The 26091-nt window shown below is 45.7% G+C and overlaps 1 protein-coding gene across 6 annotated transcripts in view; it reads left to right on the forward strand.

Moving 5' to 3' along the window:
* CLEC16A (C-type lectin domain containing 16A) overlaps positions 1 to 26091 on the forward strand; it is a 954241-nt gene that overhangs the window by 486652 nt on the left and 441498 nt on the right. For all 6 annotated transcript variants that reach the window (XM_063934295.1, XM_063934294.1, XM_063934290.1 and 3 more), the window contains exon 17: positions 99 to 227. In XM_063934295.1, the coding sequence (XP_063790365.1) occupies positions 99 to 227 (129 nt within the window). The remainder of the gene's footprint in view (positions 1 to 98; positions 228 to 26091) is intronic.

Below are 26091 nucleotides of genomic sequence, written 5' to 3' on the forward strand. Positions count from 1 at the left end.
ATAACAAAAACCTTTAATATTCTATGACTTACTCTGGCTTAATGTACAGACTTAAAGCATATTCAAATGAAAATGCTGCATTCTTGTTATCTCTTTAGAGCAAACCACTGAACGTAGAATACTTGATGATGGATGAATCTATTTTGCTGCCTCCAACTGGAACCCCGCTGACTGGCATAGATTTTGTAAAGCGCCTGCCTTGCGGAGATGTGGAAAGAACACGAAGAGTAAGTTGCCTTCTGTTCCTTTGAGAAGCCTTGCACACATTTCACTTGATGTACAGTTACTTATTTATTAGTACAGTAGTTTCATGCTCTGAAGGACTATCGAACACACATTTGGTTAATGTGTAATGAAGTAACTCATTTGCTCTGAATAGTTTCTTGGACAGCCAGGTATGATCCTGGAAAAAAAAGCAAAGCCCACCTACTGATATAATAATAGATTACATCTTTAATAACATACCTATTAAAAATGTTTACATTGATAAAACAAATATTCTTTTAAGTTGCAAACATTTTCAAAACCTGTTATGTAAATCATGTATGGAGCGTTCACTCTAGGAACAGATTTACTTCACATGCAGTTAGACCAATCAGGTAAACCACTTAGATCTGCTTGCAAGATGATGACATCAGCATGTGATGTCATAACAGTGAGTTAGGTTGTACTAAACTTTGGTGAATAAAACTAGATTCATTTATTGGCACCAGTGAAAGTATGTGATTGTTAGTTGTGCAAACTGAACAAGCAAACATGTGCATGTATTTAAGAACAGGTCATTTTAACATAAAAAAATTACACTGCACTTCCACCGAGTGCCACAGTGAGGAAAAACATGCTGACAATGGACATGTCAACCATCCATACGAAATAGTTTTTAATTTTGGAAGACAGGTCACTTTTCCTGACAAGAAGACATACAGGGGCGGATTCCATTAGCTGTGGGTTCTGCTAATGCAGGTTACAGAGGATCAGAAACAGACAGCCGCTACATTTTGCCTTCAGTTAGAAAATCTGCAATAAATAATGTTTAGGTTAATGTAAAAATGTTGGGGTCTCTGATACACCCCTCCCAAGTATCATGCACTTGGAGGAATTTTGTAAAATTTAGCCGATAATGACATCTCATTTTTCAGGTGATTTTCTGTAAAAAGCTCAAAAATGGGTTTAATTAGGGGGGCATGTAATTTGGCATGTTCTATAGATAGATTAGTTTTTCAACTTGCAGTTGTGAGTTATAAGTGTATTTAAGAACAATTCAAAATCACATTACAGACATATTTCTGTACTCCAAAATATTCTTTGCTTTAATTTGGTGAAACCATTCGTTTTCTACCATTTTTCTACTGTTGATAAAAACGGTAGAATTCTAGCAAGTGATTACTGTAAAAAATCAAAATACTGTAAAGGCCAAAGACCACTACAACGAATTCCAGTTGCTTGTAAGTCCAAAGACCCCACCTCTATTCACATAGAGAAGCTACTCCTATACAAGTTCCCATGAAAATTAAACATAATACATAAAAGCCAAACAAAATACAATGTTGAATATCAGTGTCTGTAAAACCTCTCATGGAGAGCCACAACTATCTATAATGTACATGATTTCTGAGGGTGGTGGAGTTGACTGCTGCTAATATTCTTCTTGTGGGACAGGCATGGCCCGCGGGCCACATGCGGCTCCTAACGCATCCTTTTGTGGGCCACGGGAAAAGGTCCTTTTGCGGCCCGTTGGCAGGAATTAAATTGGGCTGGAACGGAGCGGAACTGTGTCCCGGCGTTCTGTCTCTGCTTGCCCGCAGTGAGGTTGGCCCATGGCTGCTGCAGTAGAGGAGAATGGATTCTGGGCAGGTTTCCCTCTGCCTGCACCGCCCACTGGTGCCCATATCAATATACGGTGGTGGGTGGGTGGGGTTATAAAATGAATTGGCCCGCCCTGCCTTCTCAAGTCCCGGCAAAGATGATGTCATCTCACGTGGCTCATGATGTGAGAAAGGAGGAGGGGAGCCCTGAGAGAGAGAAGAGTGCCCATGCAGAGGCTGAAGACTCAGAGAGATATTTACCGCTAGTAAAAAGGTTAGCAACCATGGCATGCCCTTCCCTCCACAGTCCACACTGTGCATATTACCCTGCTTCCACTGAATCCCCCCTACCTCCTCTCTGTATGTGATTTCCCTGCCTGCTACCTCTGTCCCTTGTAGGTGATATCAGAGTGTAGAGAAATATCCTGTATCAAACATTCTGATATTTGTAAGTATACTGTGAAAACCAGCATACCAACATACAATAAGAGGATAAAATGTAGCCTCTTAGTTTATGTTCATATGCTGGTTTTCAGAGCACAAGAGAACTCTGGCTGGTGGCAGGATCAGACACTAGAAGGGAGAGTCCATCTCAGAACCAGAATGGAACGTCTTAACAGATTCAGGGGTATATGCAATTCACGGCGAATCGCGGCAAATTATCGCCGTTTTTAAATTCGACACAATTCGACAGGTGAATTCCGGCAGGTGGCTGCCGGAATTCACCATATTCAATGAAAAACGGATTCGACAGTCCCGCGGGCGAAAAACGGCCGATTTGCCGGATTTTGCCGCGATTTTAAAAAAACGGGGGAAAACGGGAAAAACACGAAAAAAAAATGGCGTGGGGTCCCCCCTCCAAAGCATAACCAGCCTCGGGCTCTTCGAGCTGGTCCTGGTTCCAAAAATGCAGGGGAAAAATTGGGCAGGGATCCCCCATATTTTTAAAACCAGCACCGGGCTCTGCGCCTGGTGCTGGTGCAAAAAATACGGGGGACAAAAAGAGTAGGGGTCCCCCGTATTTTTTACACCAGCATCGGGCTCCACTAGCTGGACAGATAATGCCACAGCCGGGGGTCACTTTTATGCAGTGCCCTGCGGCCGTGGCATTAAATATCCAACTAGTCACCCCTGGCCGGGGTACCCTGGCGGAGTGGGGACCCCTTCAATCAAGGGGTCGTCCCCCCCCAGCCACCCAAGGGCCAGGGGTGAAGCCCGAGGCTGTCCCCCCCCCACCCAATGGCTGCGGATGGGAGGCTGATAGCCTAGAGTAAAATGACAAGAATATTGTTTTTTCCAGAAGAACTACAAGTCCCAGCAAGCCTCCCCCGCAGGCTGGTACTTGGAGAACCACAAGTACCAGCATGCGGGAGAAAAACGGGCCCGCTGGTACCTGTAGTTCTACTGGGGAAAAAATACCCAAATAAAAACAGGACACAGACACCGTGACAGTAAAACTTTATTACACACTGCCGACACACACATACTTACCTATGTTGACACGCCGACTGCCACGGTCTCCGACGATCCGAGGGTACCTGTGAAAAAAATTATACTCACCTTCCAGCGTCCAGAGGTACATCCACGTCCAGAGATACATCCACGTACTTGGCAAAAAAAGAAAACGGACACACGGACCACCGGACTGAAAGGGGTCCCATGCTGACACATGAGACCCCTTACCCCGAATGCCGGGACACCACGTGACTCCTGTCACTGAAGTCCCTTCAGCCAATCAGGAAGCGCTACTTCCGTGGCGCTCACCTGATTGGCTGTGCGCTGTCTGTGCTGTGACAGCGCATCGCACAGCTCCGTCCATTATATTCAATGGTGGGAACTTAGCGGCTAGCGGTGAGGTCACCCGCCGGTCAGCGGCTGACCGCGGGTAACCCCACCGCTGACGGCAAAGTTCCCACCATTGAAACTAATGGACCGAGCTGTGCGATGCGCTGTCACAGCACAGACAGCGCACAGCCAATCAGGTGAGCGCCACGGAAGTAGCGCTTCCTGATTGGCTGAAGGGACTTCAGTGACAGGAGTCACGTGGTGTCCCGGCATTCGGGGTAAGGGGTCTCATGTGTCAGCATGGGACCCCTTTCAGTCCGGTGGTCCGTGTGTCCGTTTTCTTTTTTTGCCAAGTACGAGGATTTATATCTGGACACTGGATGGAGGTGAGTATAATTTTATTCACAGGTACCCCGGATCGTCGGATCAGGAGACGTGGCAGTCGGGGGTCAACATAGGTAAGTATGTGTGTGTCGGCAGGTGTGAAATAAAGTTTTACTCTCAAGGTGTGTGTGTCCTGTTTTTATTTGGGTATTTTTTTCCCAGTAGTACTACAGGTACCAGCGGGCCCGTTTTTCTCCCGCATGCTGGTACTTGTGGTTCTCCAAGTACCAGCTTGCGGGGGAGGCTTGCTGGGACTTGTAGTACTACTGGAAAAACCAATATTCTTGTCATTTTACTCAAGGCTATCAGCCTCCCATCCGCAGCCCTTGGATGGGGGGGACAGCCTCGGGCTTCACCCCTGGCCCTTGGGTGGCTGGGGGGGGGACCCCTTGATTGAAGGGGTCCCCACTCCCCCAGGGTACCGCGGCCAGGGGTGACTAGTTGGATATTTAATGCCACGGCCGCAGGGCACTGTATAAAAGTGACCCCCGGCTGTGGCATTATCTGTCCAGCTAGTGGAGCCCGATGCTGGTGTGAAAAATACGGGGGACCCCTGCTCGTTTTGTCCCCCGTATTTTTTGCACCAGCACCAGGCGCAGAGCCCGGTGCTGGTTTTAAAAATACGGGGGATCCCTGCCCAATTTTTCCCCGCATTTTTAGAACCAGGACCAGCTCGAAGAGCCCGAGGCTGGTTATGCTTTGGAGGGGGGACCCCACGCCATTTCTTTTTTAAATTTTCCCGTTCCAGCACTAAAAAAAATAAAAAAATAAAAAAAAAATAATAATAATATTTAAAAAAATATATAAGTAATACTTGTGCCTCCAAAAAAAAAAAAAAAAAAGTACCTAATCCCTTCTAATATAAATAGATATGCTATTCCCAAAAAAAAAAAACACCAAAAAAAACATGTTTACATTTTTTTTTATTGTTTTCACCCTCCATAGTGTGGCGGATTGAAAATGACGAATTTACTGTCTAAAAGCACTGCTGTCGAATTTCCAAACTTGAATTGAATATGCTTTTGTCGAATTGCAGCACTTGTATCATTGCAGAAAAGTCGAATTTGCAAAAAGTCGAATTTCAAAAAGTCGAATTTTGAAAGTCCGTTTTTTTGACGGAAAGCACTGAATTGCATTGACGATTATTTTTTTTGGGCGAAAATGACCCGAAATTCGACAATTTCGGGAATTCGACCGCAATTGCATATACCCCTCAGTCACCAATGGTTTTGGTGCTCAACTTTACCAAAAACCAAAGCATGAGGCACAGAGTCACAAACACAGGGAATTGCACATGAACATCTTTGAGGCAAATCCCTTACAGCACTTCATGAAGCAGGGAAGGACAACAAGGTGGCAGATTACCTAAGTCAATATCTACCCTGGAAAGTAAAGCTGGGTTGACACTAGACAATATGTCGCCAGATCCCGCAGATCCGAGCGACATGTCGGGTACATTGTTTAGTGTGTACCCATGATATGCGTGCTTCCACGAGTCGCTAGCGACATTCCTGCTGCAGGAACGATGGGGAATGTTGCTGTCGATGACATGCAGCAGAAATGAAGCATGTCACGTCTTCCCCTGTTGGACCCGGCATTGGCAAATGTGTATGCATTTGCCACATGCCTGGTCCCATCTGTTGCAATATTTAGCTGGGTGCACATCGCTTAGTGTGTACCCAGCTTTACAGTAATCAGGGAGGTATTTCTATAAATCAAATATTTAGATAGATCTCATATTAGCAAGTCAAGATTCTAAACTGAGAAAGTTCTACTCTCACTGTTACAGAGGACAAAGGAATATATACCCTAATGGCACTTAGAGATTCAAACTAGGGGGCATGTTCTCTGGTGTTTCTGTAATTGTAAGAACCCTGAAGAAGAAACAGGAGGAGTACAGTAAGTGGACGTGATGTGTTTCCTTTTGCATCTAGAACATCTATGGTTACTAGCTTTTCGACCAGGCCTTCTACATCTAAATACAGGTCTTCGAACGGGTTTACAGGAAGGTCTTGTACTGAGTAAATTAAAGGTTCAAGTATAGGCACTGAGTTTTTTTTTATTGGGTACAAGATTATTTACAGTTTATCTAATCGAGATTTTTTAGTTAGACAAAATATTTTGTCCTTGCTTAAAATCTTTTGTTGCTTCATGGGTTTTCTAACACTAAAACCGTTTGAAACCTTACCTATTTTTGATGGCAATAAATCTGCCAGAAGGGTGGGAGCACTTCAAGCATTATGGTAAAAGGAATCCTGCATTTTTTTTGTCTCCCAAGTTTCGTGTAATTTAGCATTACTGTTTGTTCCAGATCAGCCATAGTTACTACCAATGACACGTATACACCTACTCCTTGCTTGGTGCAGAAGATGCCATTGAAAATGGCGTGTGCACCACATACACTGAATTCAAAATAAATTGCAGTTCTGACTACATGTCGGTGGCACACCCATGGGATGCTTCGCTGATGTGAGAACACCCTGTTACACAATAATGCTCATTCAGCTGCTCTGAGATGCATACTGCTCAGAATCACTTGTACACATGCACAATTTGCTAGAGCTTGCAAGATGCGGTTGCAATTGGACTTGTATGTAACTCAGAGTCAGGCCCATTGGATCTGGTGAGAGAATATGGATGTATCTCTCTAGAATAAGGATACCCAAAAGACAGATCATCTCTTTGCACTTCCGGAAGATCCATGTCAGGGTCCAGCTACTTCCATAAAAATAAAACACTTGCTAAATGGATCAGAGAAATCAGGTCACAAACTTATAAGAGGAAAGGACGTGAGGTACCAGAGATATTGAGGACAAAAGATCAGTGGTGATATCAGCGGATGATCTTTGCAAAGTAGCAAAATGGATTTCTGCTCCATAGAGTCTTCACCCCCTCCCCCCCATACATCTGAGCCTCCATGTATGTCTGAAGAAGAAATAAGCAAATTATGTTTACGTGGTAACTTCAGTTCTTGGAGGTACTTCATGGCAGCCCCAATATTTCTCTTCCAGGTTCAACAACTGCTCAGAGCCTAGAAATTATGACAGTGCCCATATCCACTATGAGCATGGAGCCATGAGCTACAACAGCATAGTCCAATCACCAGCTGCCTGGAGCCATTTATTTTCCCAGTGCCTGTAATCACCAACTGCCTGCATCTACTACTACTGTAGTACAGCGCCTTTAATCATCATCAGCTACAATGTTACTCCATATCCTTATGTATGAAGTGTTCTCCACGCCTCTTAGATTGTAAGCTCGCTTGCGAAGGACCATCTGAAATAGGGAGGAACCGAAGCAAGGCACGTAAGCAATAGACCATTAAACCCCCTATAGATCCCTATGACATTTTGGGTCAGTATCAATATTCTGTTTTTTACATACCAAATTTTCACCCAGTTTTGCACGTTCCCTTACTCCTTCACATATCCGGTCAGTAATTACTTTACAGCATAAAACATTTCTCCTTTTAAATGATGGTGCAATTCTTCAGCTGAAATTCTTCAGTTTTTAGTACTTTCTCAGAAGGAGTTAAAGACCATGCTAAGCTTTATGTCTGTGTCACCCATTGTGTCCTCCATCCACTTTTCTGTTTAGACAGGTTTATGTGTTATGTATTTTCTTTACTCTGCTGGGATGAAATTCAATAAGTCTCAAAGTCCTTCTGTGAAATTGTACTCCCCCCTCCCCAAGGCTCCGTGCATTCAGTCTTCAGAACATGGATTTTTTTTCTTTATAATACTTGTGTCTCTATTGTATATCGATTTTATCTGCTAAACGCAACCAGTGTTATACACCAGTGTATTTATGTATACTTTGTCGGTAATGCATATTACATCTCTCCTCTCTGTTATCAGAACTGAGCCCAATCCATTCATCTGTCCATACTGTACTTTCTGTGCCATTTGTTTCACTCTCACATGCTGGAAAACGCATGACCTTTCTAGGAACACACATCTGGATGACTGCTTTATTGCCAGTTATTCTTTTTTTCTTTGACACTGGCATCTCCCTCCCGTCTGAAAGTAACCAGACTATTTCCTAGAATCTCTTTGTACACATGTGAGGCAAAAGCATTTGGGAGGTTATTCTTTTTTCACATGAATGTTATTTGAGCATAAGCAAGGCAATAGCTAATAATGAAAGCCTTATACCTTGTTCTGTTCCTCCCTAACCCACCTCCTCTCCTCTCTCTCCCTGCATGTTAACAGCACAGTTATCTTCTCAGCCCCCCAAATCTGCTGCCTGGGCAAGCTCTGTGACTCCTCCTTCTCGTTCACTCCCCACATACAGTCTGCCACAAAACCATGCAGCCTCCATCTTCACAGTATTCTAGAATCTGACCCTTTTTCATGTTGGATGCCACCAAAACTTTCATCCATGCAGTTGATATTTGGACTACTGCAACCTTCTCATATCTGGCCTTCCTCTGACATTGCTCTTCTCCTTTTAATTTGAAGCCAATCTAATTTTGTTAATTTGCAGCCCATCTCATTTACCGTTGCGCTATGTCCACTTCATAACTCTACTGATTGTGTTACTTTCTCCCCATCTGCCTCAACATACAGTTAAATCTCCTCACTCTATAGAGCCCTAAGGGGGATATGTATCGAGTCTTGGAGAGAGCTAAAGTGGAAAAGTTATGCAAAGCAACCAACCAGCTTCTAACTGTCCTTTATCTAGCGCAGTCTTTGAAATGAAAGACAATTGTTGGTTGCTTTGGCAACTACGCCACTTTTTCTCTCTCCAAGGCTTGATACATCTTAAATCACACCACTTACTCCTACATCACCATCCTCATTTCTGTACACACTCCCTCCAGTCCTCTCGGCTTGCCAACTGACCACCACCTCTCCTCTGTTCCGATCACCTCCTCTCATTCCTGCCTCTTAAGATTTTTTCTCATACTATCCTATTGCTCTGAAACTCACTCCCTTGCCCTGTTCTTTGGTTGTTGTTTTTAAGCAAACATGTACACTATACTAGTAAAACTGTGAAGTTCCCCTGCTATGCAGTACAACACTCTACTACTGCTTCAGTACATACGGACACCCAGAAGAAGTTGAGGATTGAAACTGTGTTCAGTCAGCTTGTAATACTGATGCTCAATGGACAGAGCAGTGGCTTACACACGTATAGTTTTAAATTGTTTGCAATTGCCAACTTGGAATGAACACGCTGTTGGACTGAGTTCCTTACTATTCTGTTAGCTGGGCACAAGGACTGTATTACCTTTAATGTAAGTCACTATGTATCTGATGCAGTGTTGGAAGTAAATGGGTGTATTTTGATTAAAAGTGGTGTGCACATATGACAATCTGTAGATTCGACCATATGCAGAGTTGTGCAATATATGTAGATACTGTCGCATTTGGGTGTACTCCTGGCTTGCTACTAATAGTAATCATGTGCATGCCCTATGGTAAGTTCAAAAGAGATGCCTCCAAACAAGTCTGCATGGAATATGCATGACTGTGGCTTCACTGAACCTTGCCTATGAGACAATGATTAGTTTCAACCCAGTTCCACCTTTTGGTCATAGTATACGTAAGACGTTCCATTGGCTACACTTGCATGTGTTCATTTTTAGTGCACGTGCAGTGTGAATTTATGTTTGATATACTCTACAAACGGGCGTATTTTCAGCTTTGCATCAGCCCTAATGTATTCAATTCTCACATTGAAAGGCATAACCATCAGCGGTGGGGCTGCTGCACAGTCCAAAGGTCAAATAGGGGAGCCACACCAATTGCCACCCCAAACGCTGCCAAACATCGCCAGTCGGGACTCACAATTGAATACCGCCCGATGAGTCCGTATCATATGTTTGCAGTGCTTATTGCTTGTTCCATTTCAGTTACTACAAAGCATAACAATGCACATGAAGACCATTCATGTCTATGGGATTGCATATTGTACTAGAGACTACACAAGGTTGCAATCAGAGACTGTTTTTAAAATGAGATAGAAAACTAGCTGAAGAGTTAAGTGGAAGTGTCTCTTGTTCAGACTGATAAGAGTATTAAGTAATACATATGATACTAATGCTAGTAGTAGTAGTACAGTACAGGCCAGGGGTAGGTGATAATTAATAAACTAATGTTGGTACAGCGGGGGCTTTGGAATATGGCCCTCCTCATGACTCAAACATCATTGATCAGGGGTGAGGATTAGCAGCACTGTACAGTAGTTACTGGAGAATGCCTGTACATGGCAGTGAAATCATATATTTCATTTATTTAATAACTCTACTGTCATACACTGTACAGTAATTCATAAGTAATCTGTTATTGTTGGCAGAAGTGAATTTACATGTTTTGTGAGGAATTAAATACTGTATTCCTCTCAATTTTAAGGCCTATTTCCAAAGAAGAGTATGGCAAATTATCCCATTAGAATTACCCCATGCTGCTGCCATCTCCCATGATTAGACTTCAATAATTACCAGTTACTACATACAGCCATCACATATTACACTGCAATATAATTAGGTGTCGAACAGTAGTAAAATAGAGTTGGACTCAAAGGTTTGGCCTACCAACTCCAAAGCATTGGTTTTAACAACTGTTGAGCTGGGTTTCTTACCTTTATTCTATAGACTCCTGTAATTTTCATATTCATTCATTACAGTTTAGCTGTGCACTCCATTCCATACTTGACAACTTTCTGGCTGTCCCCGCTGGGAGGAGGCACACAGGTCATCTCAGCAGGGGGGGTAAGGGGGGGCGTCAACATAGGCGGGTGGTGTGCAGGCATCATTGCGGCCCCACTCTAAACTGGCTCGATTTCTGGAATTGGAAAGCAGGGGATGAGGCTACAATCGTACAATTCAGCTGAATCGCATCACCACCCAGATCAATTGCAGGGAAGGGGGTGTTTAGCAGGAGATGCAGGCAGCTGTGCAGTTTAGGAAGACTTGCTTTCTTTTCCGAGCGACCAGGGGTGCCACGTGATTTTCGAGAGCCTCCCGTCCATTTACGGTGAGTAGGCAACTGTGCTATCTATAGACACTCCATTAAAATGAATGTGCTAAAGAAATTAATGTGACATACTGTAGACATCAGTGGAGCTGTACGGTACTGCTAATTGTTTTTTTTTTTCTTTTTTTTTTCCCACATCAAAGAGATTTAATGAATCTGTTAACAGCAGGAAATCTCTGGATTCCCTTCAGAGGCTGCCAAATACGTGGTGTCTAGCTAGGATAAGCTCTCTGCAAATAAAGGGGCAGTTCAGATCAGTTGAGTCCACTCTCATTTTGCATTGGAGAAAATGTTTAGTGAAAAACTGTCTTGTGTCTGGTGTTATTTGCATATGCGTTGTATACCGAATGCAGTGTGCTAGAATTCAAAAGCAGTCTGTACACTTACTTTATTATTTTGTTATTTCTTGAAATCTTAGTTTTACTCTAGCGAAATACCTAAAATATGTCAGATCATATTTGACATATCCTTGGTGCTGGTAAAAGGGTGTGTGTGCTATGTATGTATGTATGTATGTATGTATGTATGTGTGTATATATATATATATATATATATATATATATATATATTTATTTTTAAATAGGCTATTCCTCATCTCTAAATCCTATAATGTAATTAAATAGAGATATACAGCACTATTTCTTGTAGTGTTGACAGATTTGCACAGTGCGTGACAATGTAAAACTGTTACCTGTAAATTGGCCAGGGAGCATTGACTAGAAAAGTATTAGGTGAAACTATGGTTTTATCTTTGTTTTTATGTTCTGTTCCTGGAAACCCCTCCCTTCTACTGTATACAGGAAGGTCACTTACTTTAAAAGATATCTGCTAACTTATTCAGAACAGGTTACATTGTGGTTTCCTTTTGACTTTCTCTTTCATCGCATCTCAAATCAGAAACACATGTAAAGAAATAAAAAAATAAAAAACTCAGAAATTCAAAGAACAAGCTAGGTACTTCTCTGTATTGGTAAATGATTAGACATGGTTTATGCTCTTTACACCTATTTTAATAACACGTATGATTATTCTTGACAGTACAGTAATGTTTTGTGGCAATTACTTAACCATACAAATATTGGCTTTGTGAATTGATATTTGTGAATTTTTATTGCTGGGTTTTGTAACTTTTTATTTATGTGCAGTGGAACCCGAGCTGTTTTTATATTGTATTGTTTGCATAATTATTTTTGAGGTGTTACTGGTATTTCTTGTACATGGACTGTTTAGTTACAGACATTTCCTGGAAGTCTATTAATTGTAACCATTAATTGTAAAATTATCCGTGTCATTCTGAATCACACTTATAATGGGGATGCTTCTGCCCTTGCCTCATGTCATGAAGACACTTGTACCCTGGTCTCACAGACTTAGTTCTATCACTCAAGGTTCCTGACACAGCAGTCCACATTGATGCATTGGGTCCTGTGGTGCAGTGATTACCATATGGTCATAGACCTTAGTAGGTTCTTTTATATCTTCGAGCTTTGATGTGTGTTTTTATGGACATAAAGGTAAGCCTACGTGGTGCCTGTATGTGCCTTATAGTGAGCAGAGTACTATAATGACTAGGTGGGATTTGAACTCTGGACTTTTAAACTGGTTCCAAGGTTCTGGATTTGTGCATATGTTTAACCTGTTGCTTTTGGAGCACTGCTGTGCCTTCAGTAATGCAGATCATTCCTTATTCATCTCTCAACCACTCCAAGCTTTCATTCACCACCTTCAGTCTCTCCCTTTAATTATTGGTTCCTGTATGTGGCGCGGGCTTCCTAATCCCTTGCTGTGGCTCCAACCTTTTGCTTCCTTCCTGTAGCACAGGTCTACTGTTTGTTTGTTTTTTCAATGTGGCTTTGACTTTCTTTTCCTTGCATGTGGCTTCAGTCTTCTGTTACATGTACATCAATCTCATCACACTTTCCTGTCTGAGATCTCCAGTCTAATTAAATATTATAGTTATAGTCTACAGCAGCGGTGGGTACAAGGGTGATGACACGTGTAGCCTTGCCGCAGTTACTGGGTTCCTGTGCAGAATGTTGTGGATTGTGAATTTCAGTAGGTAGCACCAGCGATGTAATTTGCCCTGTGACGGCCCTGGATCAGGGAGAAGTTGAGAACTTTGGAACTGATGAATAGCTGAGTGTCTGTCCTAAGGAAGCCCCAGGTGGCTCTGGCCATGTCTAGTGAGGTGCCTTGTATATCTTAAGAATGCTGCAGGGTGCTGTTCCAAATACAGGTGCAAAGTAATTTTTTAGTGCTTTGTGAAAACTCCCACCAGCTGCTTGTTCTATTGAGGATCATCCATTGACTCTTATGAAAATGTACCGCCAGTGGCCATGATCCTGAAATGATGGGTTACTAGCCTCTGTCCTACACACATTTAGTCATTTACATTTGTAATTTAAAAAAAAAAAGCAAGCATTTTTATATTTTGACACTTTCCTTTTTTTTTTTGGCATAAAGAACATAAGCGGAATGACATCTATATAGTACTATAGCGTACTTACTTTTCTTCTTTATGAGGTAGAATTCCTTATTCGGTTTTTCTTTTGTCTCTCAATGTTTCCTGTAAACTTCATATTACCTCACTGTAAGTGTTGGGAAGCAATCTTAAATTGCTTACACAGATCAAGTTATAGACAGTGAATCCAGTCACTTTGTTCCAGAAGATTAAACATATTTTAATTTATTCTGTATTTTACCGTAAAGGGCTTTTAAATGACACACAAAATTTAAAATGAAAAATGGGGAAAACAAATCCTGATGTTTCTGGAAGTACAGTACGGGCAAATTGACTTACAGAAAATCTGTGTACGTTTTACTTTGTCAAACTACAGACGCGTAGCCTTGAATTATCTAAGGCCAGGGGTTGTCAGGCAAGCGTTACCTCAGTGTCCACATTTACCACACATGCAAAGAGTTACATCAATTTGTACATTATATAATGACAAGGCATATAATACTATTGTAAGAAATATAATCACTTGGGTCTTGCCTTAAGGGGTTATTCAGAGATGAACGCAGATCACTGCATACGCAGCCAGATCTGCATTCATCTCCTCACATGCTGGGGCCACCCACCACAGGGTAAAGCCACCCAGCATGTCTAAGCCCACCTCCCAATGCATCCGCAATTAGATTCCGGGATAGTCGGAACTAAGGTTGACCCCTGTCGGACGGCGGTCATTTTTTTCCCCGTAGCAGCTTCGTACAAAAACGGTCCTGGCCCGTTTGTTTGGGAAGCCCCGCCCCCAACGCCATCCCAACGCCCTCCGCTGTCAATCACACTGTGGCCACATCGTTCCTGGATGCGGACGCAATGTGTAAGGTCGCGCATGCACACAACGTCCGGTGCGCGTGCGCAGATCACCTGGATGAATTAAGCCCCTAGTGTGAAAGGATGCACCCGAGTTGGGTGTCGCGGCTATTTGAGACTGACACATGATAGAAACTTTCAAATATATCAAAGGTATTAACAAGGCTGAATACTCACAGATGGGGGGGCCATGCTTTGAGATCATCAATGTTATTGGGGTCAGAGGAGCATGTGACAGTCTCCTCCAGTCAACATGTGTTGACCTCTTCCAATCACAGCTTGGCCTATGCACTTCTGACCCTTTTTGCTGAGATCAGGGCGAGAGTCAACACCGCAGTGAGTGAGTTGCAGGGACTTCCCCTGCTTCTCTCTTATAATCGTAGAATACTGCTCCAAAAAAGCATCTGATTTAATCCATACCCACCAGCGCTGCTGCTGCTACACATTTTAACAGGTGCAGCCTACAGCAACAGCGCACAGCAGCAGGACAGGGAGAGCGTCTCTTCAGCCCAGCGCCTCCCTATTTTGCAGACTCTGCTGAGCATACTGCACTAGTCCTGGAGGAAGGTACAAAGGAAATATGAGGAAAAATTGCTTCCCAGAAACTGTAATAGATAAGTGGAATAGCCTCTGGCAGTATTAAGGTAAATTGCGTTACTGACACATATTCAGATTGTGGCTGGAGGGATCCGCCCACACAGGGAAGATAAGGCAGGTGTGAGAACACCTAATTGCTGAAAGGGACTTGAAACTCTGCAGACAGGACAGCCTGTGGCCTGTGCAAGCTGCCCTGTTGAGACCAAGCCAGGCAGAGCTCATTATGCTATTGAGCCATTGAGGGCCAGGAGGTTTGAGCCTAAACCCATAGGAGACAGAAGGCCATGAAACTCTGGGACTGAGCTACAGAGTATATTAGGCAGAAGCCAGATGGGAAGCTTTGAGTGTGAGTAGGGCGGAGCTTGCGTTATGCCTACAGGAAGCAGGACTGAGACTGTGCATAGTACCTATGAGAGGCCGGGCTGAGCCTTTTCATTTAAGAAAATTTATGTTCGGAGATTAACTGTTCATGGTTAGTCAGGGACACAGAAGTGAGTCAGTACCCTGAATGGGGGCTAGACGTTTGCTATTTTCTTTTCACTTGTGTTGTTCCATTTATGCTGAAGTTTAAGCACCATTCTGTTCATTTACGTAAAAAGCTGTGTTGGATCCTGTTTGAGTACCTAGACAATCCACAAATTCACTCCTCTACCAAGCTAATTACCCCATGTTGTTACACCTGCCATCAAAGGTGGTTGAGGCTAAGACAGTAGAGCAATTTAAACGGGTTCACTACGGCTGGCCGGCGGTCGGGCTCCCGGCGACCAGCATACCGGCGCCGGGAGCCCGACCGCCGGCTTACCGACAGTGTGGCGAGCGCAAATGAGCCCCTTGCGGGCTCGCTGCGCTCGCCACGCTACGGGCACGGTGGCGCGCTACGCGCGCCACATTATTTTATTCTCCCTCTATGGGGGTCGTGGACCCCCACGAGGGAACATAAATGTCGGTATGCCGGCTGTCGGGCTCCCGGCGCCGGTATACTGAGCGCCGGGAGCCCGACCGCCGGCATACAGAAGACCACCCATTTAAACAATCTTTGGATAGGCATAAGAATATCCTTTCAAAGACTTCAGGAACAAACACGGTTGAAGTTATTAAATGTCACAATCCTGACTAAAATCATGTCATTTGGTGACTTACCTCTGCCATCTGTCCTGTGTGTGTTCTGCGGGCTGGGATAAACAGCTCACCAGTACCATGAGTTCTCTGAGTTCTCTATCTGGAAAGTGAGAGTTGCTAACGAGCTGCACTTGTGTTGATTAACCTTCTGTGTGAATGCGGAATTCAGCAAGTCTCCTCATGCTGTCCTATGCTTCCGTGCCAGCATCCACAAGTCCAGTGGTCACCAAATACAACTCCCTGTGCTCTCAAGGCCTGCGGCCATTACTGACTGTCTGTGCACACACCACGCTGGAGTTCCCTCTAAAACCAGCTATGGACGTCACCATGACAGTTCCTGGTCAGCTGACCTTCCTGGGCCCAATTCGGAATCACTTCCTCGTCATGAATCCCTCATCCAGTCAGTAGTGAGCAAGGGGTATAAGTTCCAAGTCCCAGCACTGGCAAGCTGTCAGTGCTTTGTTGTCTCAGCCTGTTATGAGCTCCAGAATCTCCTGCTGGTATAGACTAAGTGTCAATGCTAGAATCAATTTGGAGAAAAGACCTCTGATGTCAGGGGGAGGAGCCATGATATGAGGGGGAGGAGCTAGGTCAGCGGGATAGTTCTTCTATCCACTCCACCAACTACTCCCTTTAGTAACCCGGCGGCGAGCGGAGCAAGCCCACGAGGGTGCATTTCGGGTACCCTGTTCAGGCATTACTCCTCCCCCTGGTGACTTGGCTCCTCCCCCGGGTGACATCAGAGGTCCCTTCTCCAACTTGGTTTTGCACCTAACCATAGACTAAGTGCAATATCCATCTACAGCACTACCTGGGTGATCTTAAAGAGCCACTACTGCAATAACACCGCAGCATTTCCATATTCACTGATGGCTATCCCAGTGATCCAGAGGGACTGTCCTGCATATCATTGTGGCATTAGTGACTTTGCTGGTTCCACCCAGCATCCTGAAAACCTGCTGTGCTGGTTCCACCCAGCATTCTGCAAACCTGCTCTGCTGGTTCCGCCCAGCACCTGAAAACCTGCTGTGCTGGTTCAGCCCATCCAGTACTTGTGAAAACCTGCTGTGCTGGTTTAACCCATCTAATACTTCTGAAAACCTGCAGTGCTGGTTCAGCAATAACCAGCACTTCTGGAAACCTGCTTTGCTGGTTCCGTCCAGCATTCTGAACATATTCCTTGCTGGTTCCGGAACTCCTGCCTAGCTTGTTCCGTCCAGCCTCCGGAATTCCTGCCTTGCTGGTTCCGTCCAGCCTCCGGAACTCCTGCCTTGCTGGTTCCGTCCAGCCTCCGGAACTCCTGCCTTGCTGGTTCCATCCAGCATCTGGATTTCCTGCCTTGCTGGTTCCGTCCAGCCTCCGGAACTCCTGCCTTGCTGGTTCCGTCCAGCCTCCGGAACTCCTGCCTTGCTGGTTCCATCCAGCATCTGGATTTCCTGCCTTGCTGGTTCTGTCCAGCATCTGGAACTCCAGCCTTGCTGGTTTTGTCCAGCATCCTGACTACCTGCTTTGTTGGTTCCGCCCAGCATTCTGAAACCTGCCTTGTCGGAAATCCAATCCCAACATCCTGGAAACCTGCATTGTCGGAAATACAATCCCGACATCCTGGAAACCTGCCTTGTCGGAAATTCAATCCCGACATCCTGGAAACCTGCCTTGTCGGAAAGCCAATCCCGACATCCAGGAAACCTGCCTTGTCGGAAAGCCAATCCTGACATCCTGAAAACCTGCCTTGTTGGACAGCCAATCCCGACATCCTGAAAACCTAGCTGGTTGGAAAGCCAATCCCGATATCCTGAAAACCTAGCTGGTTGGAAAGCCAATCCCGACATTCTGAAAACCTAGCTGGTTGGAAAGCCAATCCCGACATTCTGAAAACCTAGCTGGTTGGAAAGCCAATCCCGACATTCTGAAAACCTAGCTGGTTGGAAAGCCAATCCCGACATTCTGAAAACCTAGCTGGTTGGAAAGCCAATCCCGACATCCTGAAAACCTAGCTGGTTGGAAAGCCAATCCCGACATCCTGAAAACCTAGCTGGTTGGAAAGCCAATCCCGACATCCTGAAATCCTGCCTGGTCGGAAAGCCAATCCCGACATCCTGCAAACCTGCTTCGCTTGGTAAATCAATCCCAGCGTTCTGATTGGCTGCCAGTGCAAGATTTAAAAATCCCCCCCCCCCCCCCCCCCCCCCCGATAAAAACCTGCGCGCGCTCCTGGCCTCGTCTGAAAAGACTACCTCACACCCCAGTATTTGACCCTGCACCAACAGATCACACCCACCTTAGGTAAAAGAAAAAAATTCTTCCATATTAAGCCCCACACAGTAATGCCTCCTGCACCATATTATGCCACACACCGCAATGCCCGTGATACATTAAATCCCCACATTACGGCAGGCAGAGTCCCCATTTTATACATTACAGCAGGCAAGAGTCCCCATTTTACACATTACGGCAGGCAAGAGTCCCCATTTTACACATTACGGCAGGCAAGAGTCCCCATTTTACACATTACGGCAGGCAGAGTCCCCATTTTACACATTACGGCAGGCAGAGTCCCCATTTTACACATTATGGCAGGCAGAGTCCCCATTTTACACATTACGGCAGGCAAGAGTCCCCATTTTATACATCACGACATGCAAGTGTCCCCATTTTTTACACATTACGGCAGGCAAGTGTCCCATTTTACACATTACGGCAGGCAAGTGTCCCCATTTTACACATTACGGCAGGCAAGTGTCCCCATTTTATACATCACGGCAGGCAAGTGTCCCCATTTTATACATCACGGCAGGCAAGTGTCCCCATTTTATACATCACGGCAGGCAAGTGTCCCCATTTTATACATCACGGCAGGCAAGAGTCCCCTTTTTACACATCACGGCAGGCAAGAGTCACCTTTTTACACATTATGGCAGGCAAGTGTCCCCTTTTTACACATTATGGCAGGCAAGTGTCCCCTTTTTACACATTATGGCAGGCAAGAGTCCCCTTTTTACACATTATGGCAGGCAAGTGTCTCCTTTTTACACATTACGGCAGGTGTCCCCATTTTACAGAGAGAGAGAGAAAGAAAGACAAGAGAATACTTACAGAGGTGATTCCCGCTCTTCGGGCCGCCTCACCAGTCACGCCTCGCGCCGGCCGCCTCTCCCTCTTCGTAACTTCGTCATCCCGGTGTTTTGCGGGATGACACGGTTACGTCGTGACGTCACGACGCAACCGCGTCATTCCGGTAAACTCCGTCCCCCGAGCTGGGTACTTGGGGAGAGGGAAGAGGGGAAAGCCAGGGAGCCGCAGTCAGTGCCGCGGCGGGCGCCCCGTGCGATTGCACGGCTCGCCCGTCTCAAGAAACTGCCCTGCTCCTAAGCATCCATCATCCACCCAGTCGCTGGTCTCCTCATCCCAGTGACATCTGATACCGGTAACATCCCAGCTTTCCATTGCACTGGTGAGTCCATTCACCAGTGTTCCAGTACCCACATAGCTGGTCACCTATCACTTTCCTCTCCAGACTCGTTATCCAACCTGCCACGTCTGCATGAGTAGGAGATATCTCAAGCCTGCCCAATTCTGCCCTCGGCTCTCAAGTTCAAACCCAGTATCTAGTCCTAGTCTGGACTCATCAACAACTACAGCCATGACACTAAAAGAATAAAAGAAAAAGGGACAGACTAGATGGGCCAAGAGGTTCTAATCTGCCGTCCTACTCTATTTTTCTATGTCCTGGATAAGCAGCAGTGTGTAAGGTATGATCCAGGTTATTTGAATCTACTAATTGGCTGTTTATCTCAAGGCACACCTCCAGGGAGTGACAAGCAGGGCAGAAACTGGTGCGACACGGATGCAGTGTGAATGGGAACGACCCCCTAATAATCCAGTGTGAAAGGTGTCTGAGCTGCTATGACACAGCTTGAAACCATGCTCAATACCCTGGATTGGACCCAGGATTTCAGTGTGAAAGGGGTATATGTGTCTGATTTTACAGAACCATACACAAGATTGCATGTTTTGCCTATTGTGTAAAATTAAATATTATTGAACTTTGTATTTGGTTTGTTGCTTTTTGTTCTTTTGTTTGTGTCTGTGGAATTGTGTTGGTCGCTGACTATTAACCACGTCACTGACATTCATACAGTTACAAGAGCAATAGGAAGCTACTAACCAGCCAGAGGATGTACTAATTCCGCCGCAGCTGAGAATGTGCATGTACAGATGGAGCCACACTAATCATGGCTCCGTCTGTGCCTGGGTGCGCCCGGCTGGACACACCTAGCGCCTCGTCTGGGTTGCGAGTGTACGTGATGCATACGCCCCCCATTCAGTTGAATGGAAGCGTCTCTGTGCACTCCCGGCAGGGCTTGGCGGACGGATCGCCTAGTCCCGTTGGGAGTGCACATATGCAATGGAGCCACACTAGATGAGTGTGGCTCCATCTGTAGCGACTCTGAGAAAATATGCAAATGCTGCAGCTGCCTGGATTTGTATTGAGACACCCACCAGTGGCTCAGTGCGAGTCCTAGCATCTGCGTAGAAAGACACAGAGGGGGCTATTCAATTGTTGGAGCGATTGTTTTAGCTAATGAGCGTCTATTGGAGCTATTGAAACGTTGCACCGATCAGACGCCCATTAGCCGCAGCAGTTAAATTTCACCTTGCACCTCAGGAGGCTGTGAGCTGAAATGTGTGAAAAGTCAGCTGTTTGGGCGACCAATTCCCATTAGTTTAGACTGGTTTTGCCATTTTACACGGCAATCACAATAATTAAAGGGTGCCCAGAACAACTGAATAGCAACAATGTGGCACTTTAATTATAGCTAAAGAAGAAACATTTGAACGGCCTGAGAGATGGGCACACAACAGTCAATTATCGAACTTGGGAGTAGCCCTGTGGTCACGCAGCCTGGCCACAGGAAGTAAGACGCCGGACTCATTGCAGCTGTATATGGGATCACAGTCACGGACTGAGACATGACCTGAAAACTGTCATGACATGCCTGCATTTTTGCCGCTGCTCACCGTAACCACTCCCAAACGGCCCCCGACTGTCATTCACTTGCTCTACTGCATAAAAATCAGGTTTGCGAACATCTCTGAATCAGCAGTCCCTGTGTACCATGGTACAGAATGTCTCATGGGATATCCCTCCCCAGTGTACTGAGCTTACCAACAGCTAAGATAGCACAGATCCTTCACTTACTCCTTGGTCATACTCTATGGGTCACTGCCATAAACTACTACCATTCTGTTCAAAATAAGATGGTTGACTTATGCATAAGTTATAAAAAGTGATCAAGTGCTATTTCAGTAATGATCCACCATCACTAATGATAAATTCAAACTTTAAGGATAGTACATGCGAAAACCGATACATAGAAAAAACATGGGAAAATACTATTGTAATAACATACACACTTATATTTAAAATCAGAATTTGTATCTAAAGCTATATAATACAATTGCTGATAAAAATGATTAGGGAAATGTATCAAACCTTCTAAAAAGTGAAGAAGTTTCCCATTGCAGACAATCAGTTTCTACCATTTATCAAGTTCATTCTATAAAATGATTGGTAGAATCTGAGAATTTTCTAGGGAAAACTTCTCCATTTTTCTCTAACGTCCTAAGTGGATGCTGGGGACTCCGTAAGGACCATGGGGAATAGCGGCTCCGCAGGAGACTGGGCACAAAAGTAAAGCTTTAGAACTACCTGGTGTGCACTGGCTCCTCCCCCTATGACCCTCCTCCAAGCCTCAGTTAGATTTCTGTGCCCGAACGAGAAGGGTGCACACTAGGTGGCTCTCCTGAGCTGCTTAGTGAAAAGTTTAGTTTTAGGTTTTTTATTTTCAGTGAGACCTGCTGGCAACAGGCTCACTGCATCGAGGGACTAAGGGGAGAAGAAGCGAACTCACCTGCGTGCAGAGTGGATTGGGCTTCTTAGGCTACTGCACATTAGCTCCAGAGGGACGATCACAGGCCCAGCCATGGATGGGTCCCAGAGCCGCGCCGCCGGCCCCCTTACAGAGCCAGAAGACAGAAGAGGTCCGGAAAATCGGCGGCAGAAGACGTCCTGTCTTCAACAAGGTAGCGCACAGCACTGCAGCTGTGCGCCATTGCTCTCAGCACACTTCACACTCCGGTCACTGAGGGTGCAGGGCGCTGGGGGGGGGGCGCCCTGAGACGCAATAAAAACACCTTGGATGGTAAAAAATGCATCACATATAGCTCCTGGGCTATATGGATGCATTTAACCCCTGCCAGAATACTTAGAAAAACGGGAGATAAGGCCGCTGATAAGGGGGCGGAGCCTATCTCCTCAGCACACTGGCGCCATTTTCCCTCACAGCTCCGTTGGAGGGAAGCTCCCTGGCTCTCCCCTGCAGTCACTACACTACAGAAAGGGTTAAAAAAGAGAGGGGGGGCACTAATTACGCGCAGTATTAAAGATACAGCAGCTATAAGGGGAAAAACACTTATATAAGGTTATCCCTGTATATATATAGCGCTCTGGTGTGTGCTGGCAAACTCTCCCTCTGTCTCCCCAAAGGGCTAGTGGGGTCCTGTCCTCTATCAGAGCATTCCCTGTGTGTGTGCTGTATGTCGGTACGTTTGTGTCGACATGTATGAGGAGAAAAATGATGTGGAGACGGAGCAGATTGCCTGTAATAGTGATGTCACCCCCTAGGGGGTCGACACCTGAGTGGATGAACTGTTGGAAGGAATTACGTGACAGTGTCAGCTCTGTATAAAAGACAGTGGTTGACATGAGACAGCCGGCTACTCAGCTTGTGCCTGTCCAGACGTCTCATAGGCCGTCAGGGGCTCTAAAGCGCCCGTTACCTCAGATGGCAGATATAGACGCCGACACGGATACTGACTCCAGTGTCGACGGTGAAGAGACAAATGTGACTTCCAGTAGGGCCACACGTTACATGATGGAGGCAATGAAAAATGTTTTACACATTTCTGATAATACGAGTACCACCAAAAAGGGGTATTATGTTCGGTGAGGAAAAACTACCTGTAGTTTTCCTGAATCTGAGAAATTAAATGAGGTGTGTGATGATGCGTGGGTTTCCCCCGATAACAACTGATAATTTCTAAAATGTTATTGGCATTATATCCTTTCCCGCCAGAGGTTAGGGTGCGTTGGGAAACACCCCCTAGGGTGGATAAAGCGCTCACACGCTTGTAAGGGCTCTACCCTCTCCTGAGATGGCCGCCCTTAAGGATCCTGCTGATAGAAAGCAGGAGGGTATCCTAAAATGTATTTACACACATACTGGTGTTATACTGCGACCAGCAATCGCCTCAGCCTGGATGTGCAGTGCTGGGTTGGCGTGGTCGGATTCCCTGACTGAAAATATTGATACCCTAGATAGGGACAGTATATTTTTGCCTATAGAGCATTTAAAAGATGCATTTCTATATATGCGTGATGCACAGCGGAATATTTGCCGACTGGCATCAAGTCTAAGTGCGTTGTCCATTTCTACCAGTAGAGGGTTATGGACACGACAGTGGTCAGGTGATGCGGATTTCAAACGGCATTTGGAAGTATTGCCTTATTAAGGGGAGGAGTTATTTGGGGTCGGTCTTTCAGACCTGGTGGCCACGGCAACAGCTGGGAAATCCACGTTTGTACCCCAGGTCGCCTCTCAACATGAGAAGACGCCGTATTATCAGGCGCAGTCTTTTCATGGACAAGCGGGCAAAAGGTTCCTCATTTCTGCCCCGTGACAGAGGGAGAGGAAAAAAGGCTGCAGAAATCAGCCAGTTCCCAGGAACAGAAACCCTCTCCCGCCTCTGCCAAGCCCTCAGTATGACGCTGGGGCTTTACAAGCAGAATCAGGCACGGTGGGGGGCCCGTCTCAATGAATTTCAGCGCGCAGTGGGCTCACTCGCAAGTAGACCCCTGGATCCTTCAGGTGATATCTCAGGGGTACAAATTGGAATTCGAGACGTCTCCCCCTCGTTTCCTAAAGTCGGCTTTACCGATGTCTCCTTCTGACAGGGAGACAGTTTTGGAAGCCATTCACAAGCTGTATTCCCAGCAGGTGATAATCAAGGTACCCCTCCTGCAACAGGGAACGGGGTATTATTCCACACTGTTGTGGTACCGAAGCCGGACGGCTCGGTGAGACCGATTCTAAATCTAAAATCTTTGAACACTTACATACAGAGGTTCAAATTCGAGATTGAGTCACTCAGAGCAGTGATTGCGAACCTGGAAGAAAGGGACTACATGATGTCTCGGGACATCAAGGATGCTTACCTTCATGTCCAAATTTACCCTTCTCACCAAGGGTACCTCCGTGACAGTTCTGTACCATAAACCTATCAGTTCAGACGCTGCCGTATGGATGGTCCACGGCACCCCGGGTCTTTACCAAGGTAATGGCCGAAATGATGATATTCCTTCGAAGGAAGGGAATTTTAGTTATCCCTTACTTGGACGATTCCCTGATAAGGGTAAGATCCAGGGAACAGTTGGAGGTCGGTGTAGCACTATCTCAGGTAGTGTTGCGGCAGCACGATTGGATTCTCAATATTCCAAAATCGCAGCTGGTTCCGACGACTCGTCTTCTGTTCCTAGGGATGATCCTGGACACAGTCCAGAAAAAGGTGTTTCTCCCGGAGGAGAAAGCCAGGGAGTTATCCGAGCTAGTCAGGAACCTCCTAAAACCGAGCCAAGTCTCAGTGCATCAATGCACAAGGGTTCTGGGTAAAATGGTGGCTTCCTATGAAGCAATCCCATTCGGCAGATACCACGCAAGAACTTTCCAGTGGGACCTGCTGGACAAATGGTCCGAGTCGCATCTTCAGATGCATCAGCGGATAACCCTGTCACCAAGAACAAGGGTGTCCCTCCTGTGTTGGTTGCAGAGTGCTCATCTTCTAGAGGGCCGCAGATTCGGCATTCAGGACTGGGTCCTGGTGACCACGGATGCCAGCCTGCGAGGCTGGGGAGCAGTCACACAGGGAAGGAATTTCCAGGGCTTATGGTCAAGCCTGGAGACATCACTTCACATAAATATCCTGAAGCTAAGGGCCATTTACAATGCTCTAAGCTTAGCAAGACCTCTGCTTCAAGGTCAGCCGGTGTTGATCCAGTCGGACAACATCACGGCAGTCACCCACGTAAACAGACAGGGTGGCACTAGAAGCAGGAGGGCAATGGCATAAGCTGCAAGGTTTCTTCGCTGGGCGGAAAATCATGTGATAGCACTGTCAGCAATACCGGGAATGGACAACTGGGAAGCAGACTTCCTCAGCAGACACGACCTCCACCCGGGAGAGTAGGGACTTCACCCAGAAGTCTTCCACATGATTATAAACCGTTGGGAAAAACTCGACAGGTATTGCGCCAGGTCAAGGGACCCTCAGGCAATAGCTGTAGACGCTCTGGTAACACCGTGGGTGTACCAGTCAGTGTATGTGTTCCCTCATCTGCCTCTCATACCCAAGGTACTGAGATTGATAAGATGGAGAGGAGTAAGCACTATATTCGTGGCTCCGGATTGGCCAAGAAGGACTTGGTAACCGGAACTTCAAAAGATGCTCACGGAGGATCCGTGGCCTCTACCTCTAAGAAGGGACCTGCTCCAGCAAGGACCCTGTCTGTTCCAAGACTTACCGCGGCTGCGTTTGATGGCATGGCGGTTGAACGCCGGATCCTGAAGGAAAAAAGGCATTCCGGATGAAGTCATCCCTATCCTGATCAAAGCCAGGAAGGATGTAACCGCAAAACATTATCACCGCATTTGGCGAAAATATGTTGCGTGGTGCGAGGCCAGTAAGGCCCGACGGAGGAAATTCAACTGGGTCGATTCCTACATTTCCTGCAAACAGGAGTGTCTATGGGCCTGAAATTGGGGTCCATTAAGGTTCAAATTTCGGCCCTGTCCATTTTCTTCCAAAAAGAACTAGCTTCAGTCCCTGAAGTTCAGACGTTGTAAAAGGGGTACTGCATATACAGCCTCCTTTTGTGCCTCCAGTGGCACCTTGGGATCTCAATGTAGTTTTTGGGTTCCAAAAGTCACATTGGTTTGAACCACTTAAATCTGTGGAGTTAAAATATCTCACATGGAAAGTGGTCATG

The sequence above is a fragment of the Pseudophryne corroboree genome, chromosome 7, assembly GCF_028390025.1.
Source record: "Pseudophryne corroboree isolate aPseCor3 chromosome 7, aPseCor3.hap2, whole genome shotgun sequence".
NCBI lineage: Eukaryota > Metazoa > Chordata > Amphibia > Anura > Myobatrachidae > Pseudophryne > Pseudophryne corroboree.